Source organism: Trachypithecus francoisi, unplaced genomic scaffold, assembly GCF_009764315.1.
Source record: "Trachypithecus francoisi isolate TF-2019V2 unplaced genomic scaffold, Tfra_2.0 Lachesis_group2, whole genome shotgun sequence".
Classification (NCBI taxonomy): domain Eukaryota; kingdom Metazoa; phylum Chordata; class Mammalia; order Primates; family Cercopithecidae; genus Trachypithecus; species Trachypithecus francoisi.
In genome coordinates this window covers 157,935,841-157,952,314 of record NW_022681465.1, presented here as the reverse complement: position 1 = coordinate 157,952,314, position 16,474 = coordinate 157,935,841, and the positions used below count along the sequence as shown (strand labels likewise).

At 39.6% G+C, this 16,474-nt stretch overlaps 1 protein-coding gene across 4 annotated transcripts in view; it reads right to left on the bottom strand.

Annotated features, from left to right (window-relative positions):
- Window positions 1–16,474, bottom strand: part of CDKL3 (cyclin dependent kinase like 3) — a 71,364-nt gene that overhangs the window by 6,843 nt on the left and 48,047 nt on the right. For all 4 annotated transcript variants that reach the window (XR_004430063.1, XM_033181202.1, XM_033181200.1 and 1 more), the window contains exons 6-11: window positions 14,808–14,947; window positions 10,409–10,497; window positions 5,873–6,026; window positions 5,442–5,770; window positions 3,911–4,004; window positions 1,675–1,837 (exon numbers count right to left, since the gene is read on the bottom strand). Coding sequence is in view for 3 of the 4 variants with exons in the window: in XM_033181202.1 (XP_033037093.1) it covers window positions 1,675–1,837; window positions 3,911–4,004; window positions 5,442–5,770; window positions 5,873–6,026; window positions 10,409–10,497; window positions 14,808–14,947 (969 nt within the window). In the remaining variant the exon portion in view is untranslated. The remainder of the gene's footprint in view (window positions 1–1,674; window positions 1,838–3,910; window positions 4,005–5,441; window positions 5,771–5,872; window positions 6,027–10,408; window positions 10,498–14,807; window positions 14,948–16,474) is intronic.

Below are 16,474 nucleotides of genomic sequence, written 5' to 3'. Positions count from 1 at the left end.
ATCATAAAAACCCTAGAAGAAAACCTAGGTAATACCATTCAGGATATAGGCATGGGCAAGGACTTCATCTAAAACACCAAAAGCAATGGCAACAAAAGCCAAAATTGACAAATGGGATCTAATTAAAATAAGAGCTTCTGCACAGCAAAAGAAACTACCATCAGAGTGAACAAGTAACCTACAGAATGGTAGAAAATTTTTGCAATCTACTCATCTGACAAAGGGCTAATATCCAGAACCTACAAAGAGCTCAAACAAATTTACAAGAAAAAAACAAACAACCCCATCAAAAAGTGGGCAAAGGACATGAACAGACACTTCTCAAAAGAAGACATTCTATACAGCCAACAGACACATGAAAAAATGCTCATCATCACTGGCCATCAGAGAAATGCAAATCAAAATCACAATGAGATACCATCTCATACCAGTTAGAATGGCAATCATTAAAAAGTCAGGAAACAACAGGTGCTGGAGAGGATGTGGAGAAATAGGAACACTCTTATACTGTTGGTGGGATTGTAAACTAGTTCAACCATTGTGGAAAACAGTGTGGCAATTCCTCAAGGATCTAGAACTAGAAATACCATTTGACCCAGGCATCCCATTACTGGGTATATACCCAAAGGATTATAAATCATGCTGCTATAAAGACACATGCACACGTATGTTTACTGCAGCACTACTCACAATAGCAAAGACTTGGAATCAACCCAAATGTCCATTAGTGACAGACTGGATTGAGAAAATGTGGCACATATACACCATGGAATACTATGCAGCCATAAAAAAGGATGAGTTCGTGTCCATTGTAGGGACATGGATGCAGTTGGAAACCATCATTCTCAGCAAACTATGGCAAGAACAGAAAACCCAACACCACATGTTCTCACTCATAGGTGGGAGCTGAACAATGAGATCACTTGGACACAGGAAGGGGAACATTACACACTGGGGCCTATTGTGGGGAGCGGGGAGCGGGGAGTGGGGAGGGATAGCATTAGGAGTTATACCTAATGTAAATGACGAGTTAATGGGTGCAGCATACCAACACGGCACATGTATACATACGTAACAAACCTGCATGTTGTGCACATGTACCCTAGAATTTAAAGTATAATAAAAATAAATAAATAAATAAATAAATAAAACTTTAAAATTTATCCTTTAAAGCTGTCTTAACCTCTCTTTTTCTTTTTAATTAATTTTTTTTTTTTTAAGAGACACTGTCTCATTATGTGTCATCCTGGAGTGGAGTACAGTGGCGTGACCACAGCTCACTGCAGTCTCAACCTCCTGGGTCAAGCAGTCCTCCTACCTCAGCCTCCCAAGTAGCTGGGACTACAGGCACACACCACCACACCAAGCTAGTTTATTTTTTGTAGAGACAGGGTTTTGCCATGCTGCTCAGGCTGGTCTCAAACTCCTAGGCTCAAGCAATCCTCCTGCACTGGCCTCCCAAAATGCTGGGATTACAAGCTTACGCCTCTTTAAAATTATCTCCTTAAAATCGTACTCCTTATTTGACAATGGGGAGAAAATCTCATCAGCTGAAATGTTTTCCTTACCAATGCACTGTTTTCTACCTAAATCACACTACAATGTAAGTTATGTTATGAAAAAATCTTATAAATGATATCATCATAATTGTAAAGCTATACAACAAATGTGTACCTTCCATTCCTTTTGTATTTTTTGGCTGTATTATGACAGGCAATTCTGGAAAATGGAATTCTTTCCTGTCAGATCTGGAAAAATTCAGCTTCCTTTTGTTCTCATTTGCCATTTGGTCACTGTGACCTGTTCGCTCATTAAATATACCCTTCTCCATTTGGCTCTAAACAAACAAACAAGAATTAGTTTGAAGAAATGTGTCTAACTATCTGTAGAATGACAATCCTAGAATTGCTAGCCATTTGGATGGTATAAGATAGACATAACAATTAATTTAATAATTAAGAAGATTTAGAATACTATTGAACATATCAACAGATCAAACTCCAACAAGTTTCATAAAGTAAACATTTTTAGCATATTTAATATTCTGAGCATAACAGTCTTGATCATGAGAACCATAATAATAACAATAATAATAATATTATTATTTTGAAACAGGGTCTTGCTCTGTCACCCAGCTGGAGTGCATTGGCATGATCATGACTCATTGCAGCATCAACCCCCTGGGCTCAAGTGATCTTCCCACCTCAGTCTCCCAAGTAGCTGGGACTACAGGCACACACCACTGTGCCTGATTAATTTTTAAATTTTTGGTAGAGATGGGGTCTTGTTAGGCTGATCTCAAACTAGGCTGATCTCAAACTCCTGGGCTCAAGCAATCCTTCTGCTTTGGGCTCCCGAAGTGCTAGGATTACAAGCATGAGCCACTGTACCTGGCCTTATTATTATTATTATCATTGAGACAGAGTCTTGCTTTGTTGCCCAGGCTGAAATACAGCGGTGCCGTTATGGCTGCAGCCTCAACCTCTTGGGTTCAAGCCACAGTCCCAACTCAGCCCACCCAGTCTGAAACCACAGCCACATGCCACCACACACAACTAATTTATTATTTCAGTTTTTGTAGAGACAGGGTCTCGCTATGTTGCCCAGGCTGATCTCAAATTCCTGGGCTCAAGCAATCCTCCCAGCTCAGTCTTCCAAAATGCTAGGATTACAGGTTAGAGCCACTGTGCCTGGCCAGAACCACAAACTTAACTTTTCTTTTTTTTTTTTTTTTTTTAACTTTTCATTTTTATACTATTCACTGCACTCTGACTTTGAACAAATTGCTTCAGTTCATTTTCTTAATAACTAACTTATCTACCTACAAAATGATATGCTTTGTAAACACTGAGAAAACCCAAAGGAAAAAAATTAATTGCACATCCAGCATCTGGGAAACGTTCTGTGTTACCAGATTTTTGTTCATTTGAAAACAGATAAAATCTTGTCTAGGTCAATGAACACTCTTCCACAATGCAATGTGTAGTATTCCACTGTATGAATGTACACTAATGTACTTAGTCACCAGCTCTTGGACAGGTTTGTATTGTTTTCAGTTTTTTGTTATTATAATTAACATTTTGCTTCAATTTTGAATAAATCACCTTCCTATGTAAAAAGTTGTGAGGTCCCATTAGAGATGAATAATGCAAAATTAGTCAAAAACAAAACAAAACAAAAGTTGGGAGGGGGATGAACTACATTGGTTATTTTTTCTAGTGAAAATAAGTTGTGTTTATTTGGCGATTGTTTTTAATCCATAAAGATATTAACAACATTTTTTGGAAGTGAAAAAAAACAAAACTTCTTCTGACTCTCAAAAGTGGAAATTTTAACTTACTCTGCCTAAGTCACATATTAAATACATAAATTAAGATATATGAACTTAATTAACTGTGATAAATTAAGATATACGAACTTAATTAATTGTGAAAGCACTTAGAAAATAATGGCCTATTTTCATCTCAGGAAGAAAAAAAGAAACTTAGAGTACATTTTTGAAAGTGTTAGAGGTGGGTACATTGGCTCACACCTGTAATCCTAGCACTTTCGGAGGCTGAGAAGGGAGGATCCCTTGAGCCCAGGAGTTTGAGACCAACCTGGGCAACATAGTGAGACTTAGTTGCTACAAAAAAATGAACAAAATTAGCTGGGCATGGTGGCATGTGCCTGAAGTCTCAGCTACTTGGGAGGCTGAGGTGAGAGGATTGCTTGAGCCCAGGAGGTCGAGGCAGCAGTGAGCTGAGATCGTACCACTACACTCCAGTCTGGGCAACAGAGAGAGATTCTGTCTCAAAAAAACAAAACAAACAAACAAACAAAAAAGTATTAGAGCCCTAAAGATACAGAAAATGAAAACAGAAGTAATGTTAAAAGAAGCCATATTTTAATGCGTGGCTTCTTGCCTTACTTGAATAGGACGTGGATCCTCTTGCCTGCTATTAGGCATAACTTGTCCAATAGATTGTGAAGAAGTGCGTCTCTTTTTTGCTCTTTCAGTTAACCTATTATTTAAAAATGAATGAGAAGTTATTAGAACTCCCCAGAAATGCCTTTTTTTTGGGGGGGGCAGAATCTCACTCTGTCACCCAGGCTGGAGTGCAGTGTCATGATCTTGGCTCACTGCAACCTCTGTCTCCTGGGTTCAAGTGATTCTCTTGCCTCAGCCTCCCAAGTAGCTGGGATTACTGGTGCACTCCAACATGCCCAACTAATTTTTGTATTTTTTGTAGAGACAGGGTTTTGCCATGTTGGCCAGGCTGGTCTCGAACTCCTGAGCTAAACTGATACACCCGCCTTGGCCTCCCAAATTGCTGGGATTACAGGCACGAGCCACCATGCCCAGGCGAAATGGCTTTGTTTTAGCTTCAAGAATGAATAAATTATGGCATGGAAGTCTATTTTTTGAACACCGAGTACCAAAATGCAATAGTGAGTCCTTACCTACCAATTGCCCTAAAGAGAGAGGTGGTAACAGGACAGAGAACAATTCGCGCATGTTAATATCAGTGGCGACAGGCATGTTGTGGGGTTACTCCTGCTGGCCTACTTGCTCCCTTCTATCTGTTCGGAATTTGGATCTCTTCACTACCAGCTTTCTCAATTGATGAACTTACTGTCCAAGACTGACTGGCTTACAACCATTGTTACTAGTATATGGTTTTGGGATCACCTCAAGAACAACTGGGCTCTTGCAGTCTGTAGCCTGCTGTACCTTTGGACTGACACGGACATGTCCACTTGCTCACCTCTGCAGAACCACTGGGCTTCAAAACCTGTAGCCCAAACCAGTCTGCTAGAACCCTCTTAGGCTAATGAACCCAGTCTCCTTCTCCCCTAGAATGACAGTAGTCTCCCTAAATTTTGAAGTGACCCTACTGCCTTGTTGGACAGACCCTCACCATCCATCACACTACCCTTGATTAACCAGACTCACGGACCAGTCTCTCAGTCTGTATCAGAAGTTAAATCTAAAACTGGCCTAATATGCTATTTTTCTCCCAAAATATTTCACCTTGAAAGGCTATTTGACTTCTGAAAGATTATTTTTTACTATCCTTTCTCCACTTACAGAATTTGCTATGATATAGAAATAAAGCTTATTTTGTTATACCAAGGCACACTGATACCACAACTTAGGGCATATCAACGTTTTTTTCCTTCAAAATAAAAACATTTTTCGAAGGGTCTTTTTTTTTTTCCTTAAATGAAGTTTCTCCAAAAGACATTAGTGAAAATTTAAACATCTATATGGCCAAGAAAAGTTAATTTCTTCTACAGCATTTGTAAGAAACACTCAGTAAATGGCCCATTATACAGCTTTAATTTCAACATATATTCTTCAAGTTCAGTTGACATACAGACACTATGAACATGATTCTTTGAAATACCATTACACAGGAATATTGTATTATTTAGGTTTCTTCTCTGTTACAGCTCACCTCACACTGGGGTGAAAGAGATTTGAATTGAGATTTGCAGCCATGAAATTACTGTTAGTTAGATTGATGGGTGGCATTGTCATAGAACCTCCGCAATGTGGATTTTCTTTCAAGCCATTACAGTTAGTGCTGGGATTGATAGGGTTTGGTGGTTTAATGGTTACAAGTTTTGTATCTGGAGACATAGGATGAACATTTTCATTTGCATCCTCTTGACAAAGTCCACCTTCATACTCTTTCTTTTTTGGTTCTGAGATATCTCCTCTTCCTCCTTTGACTTTAATAACTCTGACTTTGATCTCCTTGGGCTTTTTCTCTTTTTCTATTTCCTGGAATATATACATCCAAAATCCGAGTCATGATAACAGTTATTTTTGTCATTAGAGTCTAACTATAATTACACTGGCTGAAATAAAAGCCAAAGTTCTTACCTTTCCCAAAACTGAACTACTTAGCAGTGTATTGGTATAAACTGTTTTTCTTTCATCTTTCCTGAGTTCATTTTCTTTAGAATTCTCTTTTGGCTTTACTAACGAATTGACTTTTGCTTCCTGCAGTAATTTAGCTTTCAGTTCTGGCATGAATCTGATAAAACAAGCAATATCAACAAGCAATCTTTTTATATATGCAGATAAAGTATTTTATCTTGAATAAACCATTTCATCAATTAATTTGTATTTCAGCTACAGCATAAATAATGCTATCTAATTACAATGCATGCCAAGAGATGGCCTAATTTACCTAATAAAAATTGCTTTGTGGTAAAGCTACATCTTTCGAAAATTATGCTCTGGGAACCTACTATATAAAACTTTTACAAAATAGATTTATACTAATTAGATTCCTTTTGCGATGCAAACTTAACTCAGAAAAATACTGCTTTTAATTTTGATAAAAATACTATTATTATTAAGGAAGACTCAGACCACTTTGACCTTTTCGGAGGTTCTCTTTTTTATTTTTTTTGAGATGGAGTTTTGCTCTTGTTGCCCAGGCTGGAGTGCAATGGCGCGATCTCGTCTCACCACAACCTCTGCCCCCTGGGTTCAAGCGATTCTCCTGCCTTAGCCTCCCGAGTAGCTGGGATTACAGGCATGTGCCACAACACCCGGCTAATTTTGTATTTTTTTTTGTTGTTGTTGTTGTTGAGACGGAGTCTCGCTCTGTCGCCCAGGCTGGAGTGCAGTGGCCAGATCTCAGCTCACTGCAAGCTCCGCCTCCCGGGTTTACGCCCTTCTCCTGCCTCAGCCTCCCGAGTAGCTGGGACTACAGGCGCCCGCCACCTCGCCCGGCTAGTTTTTTTTTTTTTAGTAGAGACGGGGTTTCACCGTGTTAGCCAGGATGGTCTCGATCTCCTGACCTCGTGATCCGCCCATCTCGGCCTCCCAAAGTGCTGGGATCACAGGCTTGAGCCACCGCGCCCGGCCTAATTTTGTATTTTTAATAGAGATGGGGTTTCTCCACATTAGTCAGGCTGGTCTCTAACTCCCAACCTCAGGTGATCCACCTGCCTCAGCCTCCCAAAGTTGCTGGAATTACAACCGTGAGCCACCGCACTCGGCTGTGGTTCTTTAAAGTAATAGAACTTTAAAAATGGACTAACTAGCTTCTAAAATCTTACTCTAGAGAAATGTAACAGAATACATTCATATTGGAGAGAGATTATTTTGGTTTTAGTTTGATTTCTTTTTAAAAGTTATTCTGGATTAGAAAGTCCATTCATGTGGTTCAAAGTTCAAAAGTCTATACTGAAAAATTTCCTTCCCACCCCTTCCCTGAACTGCACAAGTCCCCTCCTTGAAGCAGCTACAGCTATCAATTTGGGAAGGTTTTAAAACATCAGCCCATGAATGAGTTCTTCTCTAGTCCAGCCAGCTCTTGCTAGTGCTGTGCAGGGCACAGGCCTAATGACAAGCAGTGTGATGAAAAAAAAAAAAAAAAAATCAGTGTGATTAGTTTGACTAGATGAGAAAATGTCATACTCCTGTTAAATCTCCCTTGAACTGCAGAAAGTACATGAAATAAAGAGGCATCTTAACAAAGGAAAAAGACTTATCCAAATATTTTCTGAGGATTCTATAAATTGAACTCAAGGTACTTTCACCCCACAAAAGTAAAAGCCTGATATCTAAATGTCCAATAAAAATAAACTTAGTCTGTGTAGAACTGATATGAAGTAACTTTTTAATTCAATAACTGACATCTTTTTTTTTTGAGACAGTGTTTCTGTTGCCCAGGCTGCAGTACAGTGACACACTCATGGCTCACTGCAACCTTGACCTCCTGGGCTCAAGCAATCCCCTACCTCAGCCTCCCTAGTAGCTGGGATTACAGGTATACACCAACACACCCAGATAATTTTTGCATTTTTTGTAGAGACAGAGTTTTGCCATGTTGCCTGGGCTGGTCTCGAACTCCTAGGTTCAAGCAATCTGCCTGCTTTGGCCTTCCAAAGTGCTGGGATTACAGGCATGAGCTACCATGCCCGGCCAATAACTGCCACTATTTATCAATGACACTTCTTTTTTTATTTTTTATTCTTTTATTTTTTATATTTTTGAAATAGAGTCTTGCTCTGTCGCCCAGGCTGGAGTGCAGTGGCATGATCTCCGCTCACTGCAAGCTCCGCCTCTCTGGTTCATGCCATTCTCCTGCCTCAGCCTCCTGAGTAGCTGGGACTACAGGGTGCCTGCCACCACACCCGGCTAATTTTGTTTTTGTATTTTTAGTAGAGACAGGGTGTCACCGCATTAGTCAGGACGGTCTTGATCTTCTGACTTCGTGATCTGCCCGCCTCGGCCTCCCAAAGTGCTGGGATTACAGGCATGAGCCACCGCGCCCTGCCTATTCTTTTATGTTTTGAGACAGAGTCTTGCTCTGTCACCCAGACTGAAGTGCAGTGGTGCGATCTCGGCTCACTGCAGCCTCAGCCTCCTGGGTTCAAATGATTCTCCTGTCCTAGCCTCATGAGTAGCTGGGACTACAGGCGCATGCCCACGCCCACCTAAGTTTTTGCATTTTTAATAGAGATGGTGTTTCACCATCTTGACCAGGTTGGTCTTGAACTCCTGACCTCAGTTGATCTGCCCACCTTGGCCTCCCAAAATGCTGGGATTACAGCATAAGCCACCACGCCTCGCCAATGGCACTTTAAATATATCATCTTATTTTTTGTTTTAGAGTAAAATTCCTGAAAGGCTCGAAGTTCTAGTCACCCTCAAGGATTCCTTTGCTTTTTTCTACTTAGTCTATCTCCAATAGCAGTTCCTGGACTTTCCCATATCTGACCTTAGCTCCACCACATTTTTAATGGATGTCCATCTTTCTAATATGTCCAAAGACAAGCTGAATGGTTTTACAGTTGAGAAACTTTTCCTGTTTCTTTCAAAGTCCAAATAGAAAACAGTGTTTTTTTAGAAATATGGTTGATTCATGAATCTAAATTGTAATACAGATTATATGCTGGGCATGTCATAAGCAATGCGGGGCACAGAAGGGCTGTAAGAAGCATGGCACCTGTCTTCAGGGAACTTCCAATTTCATGGGTAGGATACAACAACAGGCACTGCAGCTGGGCACAGTGGCTCATGCCTGTAATCCCAGCAATTTGGGAGGCCAAGGCGGGTGGATTACCTGAGGTCAGGAGTTCGAGATCAGACTGGCTAAAATGGTAAAACCCCCGTCTCTACTAAAAATACAAAAAATTAGCTGGGTGTGGTGGCATGTACCTCTAATCCTAGCTGCTCTGGAGGCGGAGGCAGGAGAACGGTTTGAACTTGGGAGATGGAGGTTTGTAGTGAGCTGAGATTGTGCCACTGCACTCCAGCCTGGGCAACAGAGTGAGACTTCGTCTCAAAAAAAAAAAAAAAAAGACAACAGACACTACAACAGAGAATAAGTAGAAAAAAAAATCATTTGGGAACTGCATGCTAATTATGATAAATGAATGTCACCAGAAGAGGAAAAACCAGACTATTCTCTGAGTCAGAGGTCCAAACAGGAATAAAGCTAAGAAGTATTGATTGCCTATTTAACGTTATCTCTGGTCTATGATGACACTGAAACTGTAGTATGTAAAGAGCTGAGCACACTGCCTAGGACATGGTAACTGTGTAATGAATGTTAGCTGCAATTATTTTTTATTAATTTTTTTTTTTTTTTTGAGACGGAGTCTCGCTCTGTGGCCCAGGCTGGAATGCAGTGGCTGGATCTTAGCTCACTGCAAGCTCCGCCTCCCGGGCTTACACCATTCTCCTGCCTCAGCCTCCCAAGTAGCTGGGACTACAGGCGCCACCACCTCGCCCGGCTAGTTTTTTGTATTTTTAGTAGAGACGGGGTTTCACCGTGTTAGCCAGGATGGTCTCAATCTCCTGACCTCGTGATCCGCCCGTCTCGGCCTCCCAAAGTGCTGGGATTACAGGCGTGAGCCACCGCACCCGGCCCTTTTTCTTTTTTTGAGATAGGATCTCAACCTGTCACCCAGGCTGCAGTGCATTGGTGCAATCTCAGCTCACTATGCAGTGCATTGGTGCAATCTCAGCTCACTACAACCTCTTATCTTCAGGGTTTAAGCCATCTTCCCACCTGAGCCTCCCGAGTAGCTGGGACTACAAGTGTGTGCCACCACACCTTGCTAATTTTTGTATTTTTTGTAGAGACAGGGGTCTCCCTATGTTGCCCAGGCCAGTCGTGAACTCCAGGGCTCAAGCAATCTGCCTGCCTCAGCTTCCCAAAGTGCTGGGATTACAGGTGTGAGCCACTGTATCCATCCTATTATTAGGCTTTTCATTCATGACACTTGTTAAGTCTACTATCTTTCTAGTCAATACCTGATACAATAACTCAATAAATTTTTGTTAAACTGAATATTTGTTATGTAAAAGTAACCTACACAGCAATTTTCCTGCTAGTAAAATTTCCCAATACAAAATGCTTTAAAAAAATCCACATTCACTCAAAATGCTTACTTTTCAATAAATCCATCTCTAGTAAAATACTCATGATGCAAAAGATCACTAGATGATATCCTATCAGCAGGATCAATTTGTAAACAAGCCTAGGAAAAGAAAAAGATTGTAATGATAAGTGAGCTCTCAACAGGGCTCCATATGGTAAAAATTAAATTTATTTTATAAATTAAGAATTAATTAATTATCCAGATCAAAAAGCATTCTTGAAAAGATGGAATTATACCTCAGGAATTTCTGGTAGTAAGTTCTGACTGTCTATTTCCTTAAGGAATTTGCACTTGCAGAACATTATTATAGGTTAAATGTCTCATGATTCTAGCCAAAACAGAGGTCAGTCTGTTTCTGCTGAAATTAGCAAAAATTAATTAGCTCATTTTGATCCTCTTTTCTGCCCTGTGAGGTAGAAAGTTCATGTATAATCATTTGCATTTTACAGATCTGGAAGCATGATTAGTAGTTTGCCAAACAAGAGTTTTAACCCATGTTGTCTTGACTCCTAATCCAGCACTCTTTCCATAGCATAATACCATTTTGCAAATATTCAAGTCCCTAAATCTTTCAATAACCCATTATTAAATCAGCTCTTTTCTGTTTCCCTTTCTTGGTATAGAAACAAACAAACAAAATATGGAAGGAAGTTTTGAATGTTCAGTTGTACATAACAAATCTATATGTAGTTAAATAACAATAATTATAAATGGAACACATTTCTTTAATCAAAATATTGAAGACATGTTTTGAATAAAAAGCATCTGCTTTATAATTTTCATTCCTCCTGTGAAAGGAAGTAAAACAATAATAGCTGACTTCTTTTTGTAGAGATGGGAGTCTTGTTATGTTGTGAGGCTGATGAACTCTTGGGTTTAAGTGATTCTCCCGCCTTAGTCTCCTAAAGTGCTGGAATTACGGAAGAGAGCCACCATGCTTGGTTTTTAAAAATTTTTTAGAGACAGGTTCTTACTCAGTCACCCAGGCTGGAGTGCAGTGGTGCAATTATAGCTCACTGGAGCCTTGAACTCCTTGGCTCAAGATAACCTCCTTCCTTAGCCTCTCGAGTAGCTCAGACTACAGACACATGCCACCATGCCTGACTAGTAACTTTTATTGATGCTTACTACATACCAGACAATGCTCCAGTCTTTTTCTCCATTCCATCCCAACAACAATCCTACAAAGTAAGTATTATTATTATCCTCATTACACAGATGAGGAGACCGAGGCCCAGAGAGATCAAGTAATTTGTCTAAGATCTCATAAGTAGAGGAGCCACAATTAAAATCCAGCAAATCCAAGATAATTGTATATAATATTATGTTTCTGTTTATTTCAAAATGCATATTTAAACTGATTCACAGAAAAAAATCTAGAGATCTGCTGTACTATAATGTGCATATAGTTAAAAATGCCATACTGTACACTTAATAATTTTGTAAGAAGGTAGATTCCATGTTATGTGGGTTTTTTTTTTAACCAAAATAAAAAACATTGATTCACAAAGAGAAATTATTTAAGTCTATTACCTACTTAATGATGTGGCAGTCTTTAAGACTGCAACTAGTTGGCCAGGCGTGGTGGCTCATGCCTGTAATTCCAGCACTTTGGGAGGCCAAGGGGGGTGGATCACCTGAGGTTAGGAGTTACAGACCAGCTTGACCAACACGGAGAAACCCCGTCCCCACTAAAAAAAAAATACAAAATTAGCCGGGCGTGGTGGCACATGCCTGTAATCCCAGCTACTCAGGAGGCTAAGGCGGGAGAATCGCTTGAACCTAGGAGGCAGGAGGTTGTGGTGAGCCAAGATTGTGCCATTGCACTGCAGCCTGGGCAACAAGAGCAAAGCTCCATCTCAAAAACAAAACAAAACAGTTAAAAATATGTGCTCATTTTAGAACATAATGGTAATCTATCACTAAAACTTAATATGAAAAATGCTAAAAGGTCTGACCAAATCATAGAGGCAGACAATTAGAGGCAGTCCTTCTGCATATATAATTCAGTACATTTAAATATATGCCCTACTTTGGAAAGTGTAAAATATGACACTTGGGGAAACAGATTGGCAGTTTCTTAAAAAATTAAACATATGCCTACCCATGACCCAGCCATTCTGTTCTTAGATATTTCTGCTGGAGGAATAAAAATACACTGTGTGTTCCACACAAAGATGAACATGAATGTTCTCATGGCAACTTTATTTGTAATAGCGAAAAATGGGAAATAACCCAAATGTCCAACAACAGTGAAGGGCTTTTTTAAAATGTGGTATAGTCATACAATGAACTACTACTCTGCAAAAGAGGAACAAATTGCTGATACATACAAAAACATGAATGAATCTCTAAACCATTATGCTGAGTGGAAGAAGCCAAACATGAAAGAGTGCCTACTGTACGATTCTATTTATATAAGATTCTAGGAAATTCAAACTAATCTATGGGAAGAGAAAGCAAATCAGTGGTTATCTGGGGACAGAAATGGAAGAAAAGATGAATTGTAAAAGGACACAATGAAATTTTGGAGAGTGATGGAAATGTTAGGTATCGTGTGTGTGTGTGTGTGTGTGTGTTAGATATCTTGACTGTGGTGGTGGTTTCATGTGTGTATACATGAATCAAAACTCTTCAAATTGTACATTTTAAGTATGTGTAGTTCACTGTTCATAAATTATACCCCAATAACACTGTTTAGAAAATTTATATCTAGGAAAAAATGTGCCCTACATCAGATATCAAGGTGTATTTTAAAGTTACAATAATAAATCAAAGTTGTACTACTTCTAGAACAAAGAGAAAAATCAATGTAACAGAAACAAACCCACACATGTATAAGCTTTTTGTCTATGATAAATGTAGCATTCCAAATCATTGGATGATTCTAGTTGTTTAAAAAAAAAAAAAAAAGCGTATTGCAAAACTTATGACAAAAGATTAATGTGCTTTTTTCACAAATCAATAAGATAAATATTTTAGTTGACACACAGGTTAAGGATTCTTTTTTCTTTTTTTATATAGGGTCTTGCTCTGTCACCCAGGTTAGAGTGCGGTGGCGCAAGCATAAATTACTGCAGTCTCAAATTCCTGGGTTCAAAGGATCCTCCTGCCTCAGCCTCCCAAATAGCTAGGACTACAAGTGGGTACCATGACACCCTATGCTTTTGATTAGAGATAGGGTCTTACTATGTTGCCAAGGCATGCCTCATGCCACACCCGGGAGGCAGAGGGTGTGGTGAGCTGAGATCGCAGCATTGCACTCCAGCCTGGGCAACAAGAGCAAAACTCCGTCTCAAAAAAAACAAAAACAAAAATAAAAATAATAAATAAAAAATTAAATCTTAAAATAATAAAAAGGAGTTATATAATGTTTTCATTTTCTCCAGTTCAAGACAGATTTTGGCCTTGGTGTATCTTCAGACATTAAAACTATAGCTGCTGAGGTCCTGTAGATATTTTAGTACAAAAAATATGTCCCTAACGGGGCTAAACTAAATGTTAAAAGGTAGTGATAAACATAGTAAGTCCTTAGAATTTCTCCAGTTTTTTTTTTTTTTTGAGACAGAGTCTGTCTCTGTCATCCAGGCTGGAGTGCAGTGGTCTGATCTTGGCTCACTGCAACCTTGGCCTCCAAGGTTCAAGTGATTCTCCTGCCTCAGCCTCCCGGGTAGCTGGGACTACAGGTGTATGCTACCATGCCTGGCTAATTATTTTGTATTTTTAGTAGAGATGGGGTTTCACCATGTTAGCCAGTATGGTCTCGATCTCCTGACCTCGTGATCTGCTGGCCTCGGCCTCCCAAAGTGCTGGGATTACAGGCGTGAGCCACCGTGCCTGGCCCATTTCTCCAGTTTATACCTAATTATCATTAAAATAGAGATAAATTAAATATAATGAACATAATTATCTTAGGGGGCGTTCAGCTCTGACAGTCTATGAATTTTAATTTCTCTGTACTAAAGACATAACTTTCTACAGATTACATTACTTTAGGAATCCTTTTGGAATTTCATTAAAGTGATAATTTAAAACTATTATAATTTATGCAAATTTCTCAGATATAAATTCTTAATTTCTCAACATACATGAACTGGCTGGGCACGGTGACTCACGCCTGTAATCCCAGCATTTTGGGAGGCTGAGGTGGGCAGATCACCTAAGCTCAGGAGTTCCAGATCAGCCTGGCCAACCATGGCCAACATGGTGAAACCCCACCTCTACTGAAAATACAAAAGTTAGCCGGGCACGGTGGCAGGCGCCTATAATCCCAACGACTTGGGAGGCTGAGGCAGGAGAATCTTTTGAACATGGGAGGTGGAGGTTGCAGTGAGCTGACATTGCTCCAATGCACTCCAGCCTGGGTGACAGAGCAAGACTCTGTCTCGGGGGGGGAAAAAAAGACATACATGAACTATATCTGCCAACAATCCATTAAGCTTTGGATATTTTTTTCTTGCGTTTTTGGGGTGTTGAACTTGAGGAAGAACTACCCCAGCAAAAACGGGGCTCTTGGAAAAGATATTCTGCAAGTGAGGTGACAAATTGCCTGAAAAGAGAAAAAAAATGTATATTTTAAAAACAGAGAAATTAGTCTATAATCAAAATAATCAAATTGCTATGTGATCTACATTAGATACTAAAAACTGATACAAGGAAGAATATCAATTATGTCTTTTAATTTTTTGAAGTTGAATAAAAACTATCTGAATATGTCATAAAAAATTGAGGTTTCCTCAGTTATCTGCTGATAGCCCACAGGCAACATAAGATATAAAACCACCAGGTTTACTTGCTTTTCCCAAACTATAAGACATAATATGTAATGCTGTCAGAAAATGCACTTTCCAACTTTTATGCATTTCCATGTGGGTATCCAAATGATTTTACTATTAAGTGTTCATCAGCAAAATACATTGAAACCTTACTCAAAGTAGCTAAAATATTAAAGGTATGTAGAAATCAAAATATTGCAAAAAAAGAAGCAAGGCTAGAGAGTAGTAGCAGAATGGAAAGAACTATAAATATGAGTGGAGGGAACTAAGTTCTAGCAGTTTTGCTATAACTAGTTCTGTGACCTTGGGTAAATCTCTTCCTTTTTGTGCTTGATTTTCTCATCTGTGAAATGATAGGATTAAACTCCATCATCTACGGTTCCTTCTGATATTAATCTCTTAACCAGAACTTCTTAAAAGACACAAAAAAGTGAGGTGTCTTAAGGCTCTAAACTATATCTTAAATCAATAATTATCCAGATTTCACTGTTTTTAGAATTGTTCATAGTATCTTCCTCATAATCCTGTAATTACAAATTTATGCATACCTTCCCCACCACACAAAGAGCTCCTCAAGCTCCTCAGTCAGGAATAATAAAAAATAAATCTTAGCCAGGCACGGTGGCTCACGTCTGTAATCCCAGCATTTTGGGAGGTCAAGGCGGGCAACATGGCAAAACCCTGGCTGCACTAAAAATGCAAAAATCAGCCGGGCATGATGGCACGTGTCTGTAGCCCCAGCTACTCGGGAGGCTGAGGTGGGAGAATCACCTGAGCCCAGGAAGTCGAGGCTACAGTGAGCCATGATTGCACCACTGCACTCCAGCCCAGGTGACAAAGTGAGACCCTGTCTCAAAAAAATTAAAATTTAAAATAAAAAAACCCACAAATCTTGAAATAGCACATTCAAGGCTAACCATCATAATGTTTTGGTGGCCAAAGCAGATCATCAAATAATTAAACTCTCATCAAATATATTCTTTTTTTTTTTTTCTGAGACAAAGTCTCATTCTGTCACTACAACCTCTGCCTCCTGGGTTCAAGCGATTCTCATGCCTCAGCCTCCTGAGTAACTGGGATTACAGGCACTTGCCACTACACCTGGCTAATTTTTTTTTTTTTTTTTGTATTTTTAGTAGAGATCGGGTTTCACTATGTTGGTCAGGTTGGTCTCCAACTCCTGATCTCAGGTGCTCCGCCTGCCTTGGCCGTCCCAAAGTGCTGGGATTACAGGCATGAGCCACCATGCCCAGCCTTCATCAAATATGTTCTTGAATAAGTTATTTAGCTATCTGGCTGTC